Source organism: Acinonyx jubatus, chromosome X (assembly GCF_027475565.1).
Source record: "Acinonyx jubatus isolate Ajub_Pintada_27869175 chromosome X, VMU_Ajub_asm_v1.0, whole genome shotgun sequence".
NCBI lineage: Eukaryota > Metazoa > Chordata > Mammalia > Carnivora > Felidae > Acinonyx > Acinonyx jubatus.
In genome coordinates, this window is record NC_069389.1 from 83,527,267 (window position 1) to 83,538,937 (window position 11,671).

Genomic DNA, 11,671 nt, shown 5'->3' on the forward strand with positions numbered 1-11,671 from the left:
GCAGAGAATCTCTTGCTACAGAGATCAAGGGACTAAGGAACAGTCAGGAGGAGCTGAAAAACGCTTTAAACGAAATGCAAAACAAAATGGAAACCACGACGGCTCGGATTGAAGAGGCAGAGGAGAGAATAGGTGAACTAGAAGATAAAGTTATGGAGAAAGAGGAAGCTGAGAAAAAGAGAGATAAAAAAAATCCAGGAGTATGAGGGGAAAATTAGAGAACTAAGTGATACACTAAAAAGAAATAATATACGCAAAATTGGTATCCCAGAGGAGGAAGAGAGAGGGAAAGGGGCTGAAGGGGTACTTGAAGAAATAATAGCTGAGAACTTCCCTGAACTGGGGAAGGAAAAAGGCATTGAAATCCAAGAGGCACAGAGAACTCCCTTCAGACGTAACCTGAATCGATCTTCTGCACAACATATCATAGTGAAACTGGCAAAATACAAGGATAAAGAGAAAATTCTGAAAGCAGCAAGGGGTAAACGTGCCCTAACATATAAAGGGAGACCTGTAAGACTTGTGACTGATCTCTCTTTTGAAACTTGGCAGGCCAGAAAGTATTGGAACAAGATCTTTAATGTGCTGAACAGAAAAAATATGCGGCCGAGAATCCTCTATCCAGCAAGTCTGTCATTTAGAATAGAAGGAGAGATAAAGGTCTTCCCAAGCAAACAAAAACTGAAGGAATTCATCACCACTAAACCAGCCCAACAAGAGATCCTAAGAGGGGATTCTGCGAGTGAAATGTTACAAAGACCACAAAGTACCAGAGACATCACTATAACCATGAAACCTACACACATCACAATGACTCTAAACCCGTATCTTTCTATAATAACACTGAATGTAAATGGATTAAATGCGCCAACCAAAAGACATAGGGTATCAGAATGGATAAAAAAAGAACAAGACCCATCTATTTGCTGTCTGCAAGAGACTCATTTTAGAACTGAGGACACCTTTAGTTTGAGAGTGAGGGGATGGAGAACTATTTATCATGCTACTGGAAGCCAAAAGAAAGCTGGAGTAGCCATACTTATATCAGACAAACTAGACTTTAAATTAAAGGCTGTAACAAGAGATGAAGAAGGGCATTATATAATAATTACAGGGTCTATCCACCAGGAAGAGCTAACAATTATAAATGTCTATGCGCCGAATACCAGAGCCCCCAAATATATAAAACAATTACTCATAAACATAAGCAACCTTATTGATAAGAATGTAGTAATTGCAGGGGACTTTAACACTCCACTTACAGAAATGGATAGGTCATCTAGACACACGGTCAATAAAGAAACAAGGGCCCTGAATGACACATTGGATCAGATAGACTTGACAGATATATTTAGAATTCTGCATCCCAAAGCAAGAGAATATACTTTCTTCTCGAGTGCACATGGAACATTCTCCAAGATAGATCATATACTGGGTCATAAAACAGCCCTTCATAAGTATACAAGAATTGAAATTATACCATGCATACGTTCAGGCCACAATGCTATGAAGCTTGAAATCAACCAGAGAAAAAAGTCTGGAAAACCTCCAAAAGCATGAAGGTTAAAGAACACCCTACTAAAGAATGAGTGGGTCAACCAGGCAATTAGAGACAAAATTAAAAAATATATGGAAACAAACGAAAATGAAAACACAACAATCCAAATGCTTTGGGATGCAGTGAAGTCAGTCCTGAGAGGAAAATACATCGCAATCCAGGCCTATCTCAAGAAACAAGAAAAATCCCAAATACAAAATCTAACAGCACACCTAAAGGAAATAGAAGCAGAACAGCAAAGACAGCCTAAACCCAGCAGAAGAAGAGAAATAATAAAGATCAGAGCAGAAATAAACAATATAGAATCTAAAAAAACTGTAGAGCAGATCAACGAAACCAAGAGTTGGTTTTTTGAAAAAATAAACAAAATTGACAAACCTCCAGCCAGGCTTCTCAATAAGAAAAAGGAGAGGACCCAAATAGATAAAATCATGAATGAAAATGGAATTATTATAACCAATCCCTCAGAGATACAAACAATTATCAGGGAATACTATGAAAAATTATATGCCAACAAATTGGACAACCTGGAAGAAATGGACAAATTCCTAAACACCCACACTCTTCCAAAACTCAATCAGGAGGAAATAGAAAGCTTGAACAGACCCATAACCAGCGAAGAAATTGAATTGGTTATTAAAAGTCTCCCAACAAATAAGAGTCCAGGACCAGATGGCTTCCCAAGGGAGTTCTACCAGACGTTTAAAGCAGAAATAATACCTATCCTTTTCAAGCTATTCTAAGAAATAGAAAGGGAAGGAAAACTTCCAGACTCATTCTAGGAAGCCAGTATTACTTTGATTCCTAAACCAGACAGAGACCCAGTAAAAAAAAGGGAACTACAGGCCAATATCCCTGATGAATATGGATGCAAAAATTCTCAATAAGATACTAGCAAATCGAATTCAGTAGCATATAAAAAGAATGATTCACGATAATCAAGTGGGATTCATTCCTGGGATGCAGGGCTGGTTCGACATTCGCAAATCAATCAACGTGATACATCACATTAATTAAAGAAAAGAGAAGAACCATATGATCCTGTCAATCGCAGAAAAGGCCTTTGACAAAATCCAGCACCCTTTCTTAATAAAAACCCTTGTGAAAGTCGGGATAGAAGGAACATATTTAAACATCATAAAGCCATTTATGAAAAGCCCACAGCTAACATCATCCTCAATGGGGAAAAACTGAGAGGTTTTCCCCTGAGATCAGGAACCGACAGGGATGCCCACTCTCACCGCTGTTGTTTAACATAGTGTTGGAAGTTCTAGCATCAGCAATCAGACAACAAAAGGAAATCAAAGGCATCCAAATTGGCAAAGATGAAGTCAAGCTTTCGTTTTTTGCAGATGACATGATATTATACATGGAAAATCCGAAAGACTCCACCAAAAGTCTGCTAGAACTGATACATGAATTCAGCCATGTCGCAGGATACAAAATCAATGTACAGAAATCAGTTGCATTCTTATACACTAATAATGAAGCAACAGAAAGACAAATAAAGAAACTGATCCCATTCACAATTGCACCAAGAAGCATAAAATACCTAGGAATAAACCTAGGTGTAAAATATCTGTATGCTGAAAACTGTAGAAAGCTTATGAAGGAAATTGAAGAAGATACAAATAAATGGAAAAACATTCTGTGCTGATGGATTAGAAGAATAAATATTGTTAAAATGTCAATACTACACAAAGCTATGTACACATTAAATGCAATCCCAATCAGAATTGCACCAGCATTCTTCTCAAAGGTAGAAGAAGCAATCCTAAAATTTATATGGAACCACAAAAGGCCCCTAATAACCAAAGTAATTTTGAAGAAGACCAAAGCATGAGGCATCACAATCCCAGACTTTAGCCTCTACTACAAAGCTGTAATCATCAAGACAACATGGTATTGGCACAAAACCAGACACAGAGACCAATGGAATAGAATAGAGACTCCAGAATTGGACCCACAAAAGTATGGCCAACTAATCTTGGACAAAGCAGGAAAGAATATCCAATGGAAAAAAGACAGTCTCTTTAGCAAACAGTGCTGACAGAACTGGACAACATGCAGAAGAATGAAACTAGACCACTCTCTTACACCATTCACAAAAATAAACTCAAAATGGTTGAAAGGCCTGAATGTGAGACAGGAAACCGTCAAAACCCTAGAGGAGAAAGCAGGCAAAATCCTCTCTGACCTCAGGCGTAGCAATTTCTTACTTGACACATCTCCAAAGGCAAGGGAATTAAAAGCAAAAATGAACTATTGGGACTTCATGAGGATAAAAAGCTTCTGCACTGCAAAGGAAACAATCAACAAACTAAAAGGCAACAGACAGAATGGAAAAAGATATTTGCAAATGACATGTTGGACAAAGGGCTAGTGTCCAAAATGTATAAAGAACTCACCAAACTCCACACCTGGAAAATAAATAATCCAGTGAAGAAATGGGCAGAAAACATGAATAGACACTTCTCTAAAGAAGACATCCAGATGGCCAACAGGCACATGAAAAGATGCTCAATGTCGCTCCTCCTCAGGGAAATACAAATCAAAGCCACACTCAGATACCACCTCATGCCAGTCAGAGTGGCCAAAATGAACAAATCAGGAGACTATAGATGCTGGAGAGGATGTGGAGAAATGGGAACCCTCTTGCACTGTTGGTGGGAATGCCAACTGGTGCAGCTGCTCTGGAAAACAGTGTGGAGATTCCTCAAAAATTAAAAACAGACCTACCCTATGACCCAGCAATAGCACTGCTAGGAATTTACCCAAGGGACACAGGAGTGCTGATGCATAGGGGCACTTGTACCCCAGTGTTTATAGCAGCACTTTCAACAATAGCCAAATTATGGAAAAGGGCTAAATATCCATCAAACTATGAATGGAAAAAGAAGATGTGGTTTATACATACAGTGGAATACTAAGTGACAATGGGAAATAATTAAATATGGCCTTTTGTAGCAACATGGATGGAACCGGAGAGTGTTATATTAAGTGAAATAAGTCATACAGAGAAAGACAGATACCATATGTTTTCACTCATATGAGGATCATGAGAAACTTAACAGAAGACCATGGGGGAGGGGAAGGAAAAAAAGTTAGAGAGGGAGGGAGCCAAACCATAAGAGACTCTTAAATACTAAGAACAAACTTAGGGTTGATGGGGGGTGTGAGGGAAGGGAGGGTTGGTGATGCGTATTGAGGAGGGCACCTTTTGGGATGAGCACTGGGTGTTGTACAGAAACCAATTTGACAATAAATTTCATATTAAAATAAATAAATAAATAAACATTTGAAAAAAGAAAATAAAATAAATGTTTTGAGTAAAAAAAATAAAGTGTTTTATTTCTTCAAAAATAAATAAATAAACATTTTAACAAATAAAAATAAAATAATAATAATGAATTATGAGGATCTGACCTGAATTTCAACTATTCTCCAGAAGGTAGAAGAGGGTGCACTTGTCAGCTCAAATTCCTTGGAACTAACTAACTTGTGGGTAGGGGGAAGGGATTTTGACAAAGAGGAATGCACTGACATGGTACCTTTTTGTGCTTTGGGTAATGAGTCACTCACTGAGTATCTGAATATTTGGTTACTGGAGTGGCCTATTTCACACCGAGTACAGTTTGGATAGGGTCCAATCTTCATTCTTGCATAAAGGAAAGCACATCCAAGCCCACACCAATCACATCAGGCCATACCATTTGTTTTGTTTGTTTGTTTATTACTGTAACAAGCACATGCAATTAGCCAACAGCCTATTTCCCAATTACTTCTGTTGGGTCCACAACTTTCCCCAGAAAGAGGATGCTCCTGGTGCTTTTCTCCAAAAGCAATAACAGAAAAGATCTATCAAATTGGATGATAGGGTGAAGGAGAGTTATCTCAGGCTGATCCAGGAATCTGACTTCGGGGACAACTACAGCTTCAGTTCCCTTTTCCCCAATGTGCAGCACAGCCTTGTGGGCAGCCTGTGGGGAAGGGGGGCAACAAACACTGCTGATCCCAAGTAACAGAAAATGTCTTTGGAACAGTTTGGAAGCAAGAAAGGAAAGGGAAAGGCAGAGTTACCCCTTTATCACACTGTTGATGGTACTTGAATATGAAGGCTAATTGGATAAGTATAGTTAATGAATCTGGTGGTTTTAGAGCTAGCTGTCAGGAAGCCACCCCTTTTTCCATGGCTTTCTGCCTCTAGAAATCACTTCTTATGGTTTCCTCTTCCACTGCCACCTCCTCCAGAACTCTATCTCACCAGAATTAATTGTTATCATTAATTTCTTCTATCAGAATAGTTTTAGGACATGAAGGTCAGGAATGAAAGTAACTGTCACAGTGACTTGTTTGGGTGTAATGAGAATGATTCTGGAGTGAATCTGGCATAGGAGGAATCATTCTTCCTCTCTGGTTTTAAGAATCATCATTAATAAAATGAGATAATTGAATTAACTGACTTTCAATGGCCTTTCCAGCTGATACCTTCAAGGGACTCCACTCTACCAACTTACATTGGAAAGTTGCAGACCACTGTCCCCTGTGAGTCCAAGAAAATTGGCATTATCAGCAAAGGCATCCTGGATGCCCATATTCAGAAAGATGGCTCCAAGGTCATATGTGGCAGAAATGGAAAACTTTGGAACAAACAAGTCAATCCACCTTTGGGGGAAGGGAGAGGTAACACATGGCTATCAGCACACCAAGCTCCTCATTCCCTTCCTATGTCTGACACCATTGTATTATATTAGGATATGCTCCTCCCCTAGGTATTGCCAACTGTTGTTATTCAGGTCAATACATGGTTTCAAAATCTTAGAAGTTATCCTGGAATAAATGAGCTCTGGTTCAGCCAATGTTGGACTATAGCACTGGAAGTAGGAAGATGTGACTCATTTATAATCAAAAAGAAACATCTCTGGGGTGTTGGACAACTTTGGGGAGCCAGTGGCATAAATGTCAATTGGTAGCACCTGGAAATTTTTATGGTTTTCCCTTTAGCACTCCCAACCCAGTCTGGCTTCCCACCTACTTCTTTGTTTTAATTTTTTTATGTTTATTTATTTTTGAGACAGAGACAGAGCATGAGCAGGGAAGGGGCAGAGAAAGAGGGAGACACAGAATCGAAAGCAGGCTCCAGGCTCTGAGCTGTTAGTACAGAGCCCGATGCGGGGCTCAAACTCATGAGCTGTGAGATCATGACCCGAGTTGAAGTCGAACATTTAACCAACTGAGCCACCCAGGTGCCTCCCCCCACCTACTTCTTAATGTCAAAATCCTACCCACCCTCTAAGCTCTAGCTGGTTTCTGGGAAGACATCAATTTACTAGCTAACTGGCTTTGGAGAGTTTATTTTCTCTTTCTAGTCCTGACCCTTCATTTGAAAATTCCTATGATATTATCTCCTTTGCAGGTTTGTTGATGTGCTTAAATGAAATGAAGTATGTAAGTGCTTGGTAAAAGGACTGACAGAGTATGATCTAGGTATATTTTTGTAGTCATCACACAGCTGTTAAGTGGTTCAGGGTAAGTCTTCTACCTCTGGGTTTCTGTTGAATTCTGTTTCACCTGTAAGATTATGCCCACCCTCTACTTCTCACATCATCTAAGATGTTTACTCCTTCTGCAGTAAGTAGTTCCACTTCTTCAGTGTTTCAGATGACATGGCCCCTTCTACCCACTCCATTTGACCCTCCTTGGGAAGGACAAAGAGTGCCAGAGCATTCTTGCTGTAGTCCATTTGAAGCACTGTGCAGTTCAGCTCTGTATCCACCAGGTGATAGTATTGTTCCATCTGGTGCATCATGGGCACTTGCACTATTGTGTTCTTGTCCACTGAGAAGCTGGAGCTCTCTTCTGTCTTGGATGGATCAAAAGGATTTTCCCACGGGGCTTAAAATACAGAAAGAAAAGAGTTCTTTTCATAAACCAGTACTAATGCCAATGTGGCTTTTTACATCAGTCATCTTATCTGGTACCTAAGAACACCACATAGGTAAGTACCTATTGTCAACCAGTTTTACAAGTGATTAACTGAGGACCAGGGAGAGAAAGTGACTTTACATGGTCTCCCAGCTAGCCCATGGCAGAGCCAGGAGTCACACCCAGGGATGTTGGACTCCATGCTCAACAGCTGTTCAACCTGTGTTCAAAAACACTATACTTACACTAAACCCATCAGAGCCACAGCTTCTTCTTCTGTAAAAAGGTATAAGCACATCCAACACACAGGGTGAAATGAGATAACAGATCTGTTCTGCCATTTTATCTGTCTATAAGTGTGTGGTTTGTGGCCAAGAATTGTTCACTCCTCCACCAAACGTGGCTGACATGTGCTGTAGAACCAGGAGAAATCATTTGGGCACAGACCTTCAGAAAAGAGTCACATGTTTCTTATTGTTACAAGCATGAGCTTTAGAATCAGACAAACCTGGGTGGGAGTACCAGCTCTGAAACTCATTAACTGTGAATTTAGGCCCTTTTAATAATTAGATGAGACAGTGTATGCAAACCATACATGTAGCATGGTGCTTGGCACATAGTGGGTGCATTTTACATGACAGAAATATTTATGTAACATGCCCAAGAATGCACAGCAAGTGAGAGTCGCAGTAGGGTTTAAACCCAAGTCTATTTACCTTCTAAGTACAAGTTTGTCCAACCTCACCAGATCTTTTGGAAACCATGATTTTCTAGCTAGAGGTGAGCATGATGTTCATACCATTGTCACTCACCTCTCTGAAACTACCCTTTCCCTAGAAATTTCCTGAGCTCATCCACAGAGCTATGTGTCCCTCCTGGAAGATCCAAAACTACACACAGCCATATCCAGTGGAGCAGGTCACTGTGATATGAGGCACATCTACTGATGCTAGTGGGAAGAGACCATGAGCTCTCCAGAGTGCCCACCAGATTATTGGAACACTGACCTACAAATGCATATCTTAGAGACTTACCTTTAAAGTGAATATAGTTCACCAGGACCATGATGGTGTTTGGTTTGAGGTCTTCAATGAGGCCTACAACTTTCCCTTTGGTTTGCTTCCCCACATGACTGTTGATCTCCTGGGCTGCAGAAACATTGGAGAAGACGGTGGAAAAGACCTCAGTCTCATAGAGGCTCTTGACATCATCCAAAAACTGTGCCAGTGGCTTCAGCTGCTTCCCAATGAATTTCCCACTTGTAATTCTAATTCCTTCTTTGGAAAATTCAATGAACAGATCAGATGACAGAAGCCCTGCTGGTCTCTGCCATTGGGATGTCTGTGGGGTTAAACCCCAAGCTGTCGATGATTTGATTTTGGGTGTTGTGGCAGGCCCCAAGGCAGAGCATGGCCAAAGCTGCAGAAATGCTCACAGGGGAAAAGAAGGTGTTCTGATCTGGGGTCTCCACAGTGAACCTCAGGTACAGGTTAAATGCAAAGTCAGCATTGATGGATGACATCTTATAAAAAGTGGCATTTTGTTGGGAGGAATTGCAGGTGGTTAATTTGCCTTCAGATCTGTTAAGTGGTGCACAGTGAAGCCCAAGTACCAAGAGCACCAGATAGAGGAACAGTGGCATTTTGGAAGGAAGGTAATCTATAAGAGATGAGGTGAGAGAACCATTGGGGGATCTTAGCTGGATGAAAACTCTGATCCAGAAACATAATTGCCCATTATAATTAGTAAAACAATAGAAACTATTTAATGGTGTGCTCACCAGGGACTGTGTGGAGGCCTATCTCTTCTGAAAAACTGAAGACCCATCTAATAGGGACAAGGAGTAGAAAAAGTGGCTTTCTGGAGCCATAAATGGCATGGGCTGTCTTTCAAATGTAATAGCAACATATGAAAACTCTGTGAGTAAATTACATTTATGAAAATTAAATTATTTTTTATTTCTTCCAGAGGCAGCCTTTTACAGAGGGAGGCATCTTGATAAAACTAGCAATGCCTCTCTGTTATTTTTTGTAGATTAGAATTTTGGATAATTTGGTATTTTTCTTAAGATAAAATCTTTAATAGATGAGATGAGAGAACATCTGTACTTTCCTTTGGATAACAGACAAAGGAGAATAATTTTCACAAGATATATTTAGTTGAGGTGGAAGGTTTATGGAGCCATGTACAAGGTCATGAGCTGAAATTACAGCATTCATGCAATGCACAGAAGCCACAGAACTATTTTCAAACAACAGAAAGATGAAAGTATAACTTTTTGCATTTTTTAAATTTTTTAAAAATGTTTACTTATTTTTGACAGAGAGAGAGAGAGACAGAGCATGAGCAGGGGAGGGGCAGAGAGAGAGGGAGACAGAATCCGAAGCAGGTTCCAGGCTCTGAGCTGTCAGCACAGAGCCGGACGTGGGGCTTGAACTCACAGACCACGAGATCATGACTTGAGCTGAAGTCGGATGCTCAACCGACTGAGCCATCTAAGCACCCCTAGCTTTTTGCATTTTAGATCTCTCTCACCATCAGTATTATCTAAAGAGTCATTTCTAAATTACAAGGCATCTCAACATTATTATTCTTATAGTCATTCATGGTTTTTTTTTATTATTAGAAAAGAAGCCAGAAAATATGATGTAATATTCTCTGAGCCTGGAAGGGTACAAGGCTGTGGAGTAAGAGATTTGGCTGTGGAATCCAGTAACCATGGACATAAGTGATCAGAAGGAAAAGATCAGGAGTCATTACTCAGTCCTCTATTCTCTTCCTGAGTGATCTCATCCACTCCTAGGAATTCACCTGTCACCACACAAAACTATATACTGTAGTACAGATGACTATTCTGTGTTACCAGACAATTGTCCAACTGCCTAGTGGATATAGCCACTAGAATGTTCCACACATATCTCAGTTTCAATTTGGAAATCTCAAAGTTTCCAAAGGTAAACACATCATCTCCCTAGCTCTCAAACCTGCTCCTTCATCTTCATTCTACAGCACTATCTACTGAGACTCCCATGCCAGAAACCCAGGAGTCATCCTAAGACCTTCCTTCATTATCTTTCCCTATATCTATTGAGTAGCAATTCCCTATGAGTACTACATTCTAAATGTGTCTGAAAATAGCTCCTTTCTCCTGCCACTGTCTCAGTTCATGGCCTGAACTACTTGACAAGCTCCTAGCAGGTCACACTATCTCCAGTTTCTTCCACCCCAACCCCCTGCCCAACACCTCTATCCAATCTCTCCATGTCACCAGATTCTTCTTTCTGTAAAAGTTGCAGAAGGTGGTAGGAGGTCAATTATCAGATGATCACACTTAGACCTTGGTCTTTTGAGCTAGGAATTTGGAGCTCAAAGTGATCTGGGAGTCTAACTAGCAGATAGAGATGTCCAAAGTTCCCAAAGAGAGAGAAAAAAAATACTTACAGTACATGTCCAAGAAGCTACTTGCATCCCTCAGAAATCAAAATCTTTCCATCTTTATAACATGCCCTGCATTGCAAAAGTAGATCACTCTTAGTTACTAATTAACCCCAGCGTTAACTCTGAGATGATATTTTCAAAGCTGATGCACAAAATCAAGGCCAAAAGGGACAAAGTAAAAAATGATAAAGATAGAACTTTGAATGATTGCTTTACCTGCCAAATCCTTCATCTATAACAAAAGAAAAGGATAATTGTCAGAGCTGATAGGTCTAGTTTCATGTTAGAAAATGTGTCTTTTCAGCAGCCAGGATGAAGACCATGAACAAAATTGCCAAGAGGCAGAAGAATAAAGACTGTGTATGCATCAGGGCCAAACAGTGCTGGATTTGCAACCTTTTGAGGGAAAGGTACATACAGGCAGAGTCTGGATGAGCCTCTCTAACAGTTGCTATAGAAATTATTTCTGCTTATGAAGGGGAAAAAAAGAGTTGCAGAGAGGGAGGGAGGCAAACCATAAGAGACTTAAATACTGAGAACAAACATGGTTGATGTGTGCGGGAGAGGGAAAAGTGGGTTATGGACATTGAGGAGGACACTTGTTGGAATGAACACTGGGTTTTGTATGGAAACCAATTTGACAATAAATTATATTAAAAAAATAAACTCACCTTGCAAAAAAAAGAAACTATTTATGCATTGGCATGGAGAAGATGATGTAAAAAGTACTTTCCAACTCTAGACTTCTGA

At 40.0% G+C, this 11,671-nt stretch overlaps 1 protein-coding gene across 1 annotated transcript; it reads right to left on the reverse strand.

The window, feature by feature from the left end:
- Positions 1–5,325: 5,325 nt before the first annotated feature.
- On the reverse strand, positions 5,326–9,125 carry SERPINA7 (serpin family A member 7). The gene is given in 6 exon segments (XM_015087361.3): positions 5,326–5,538; positions 6,076–6,223; positions 7,180–7,453; positions 8,518–8,736; positions 8,739–8,807; positions 8,810–9,125. Coding segments are annotated over 6 exon segments (1,239 nt in total).
- Positions 9,126–11,671: the final 2,546 nt, after the last annotated feature.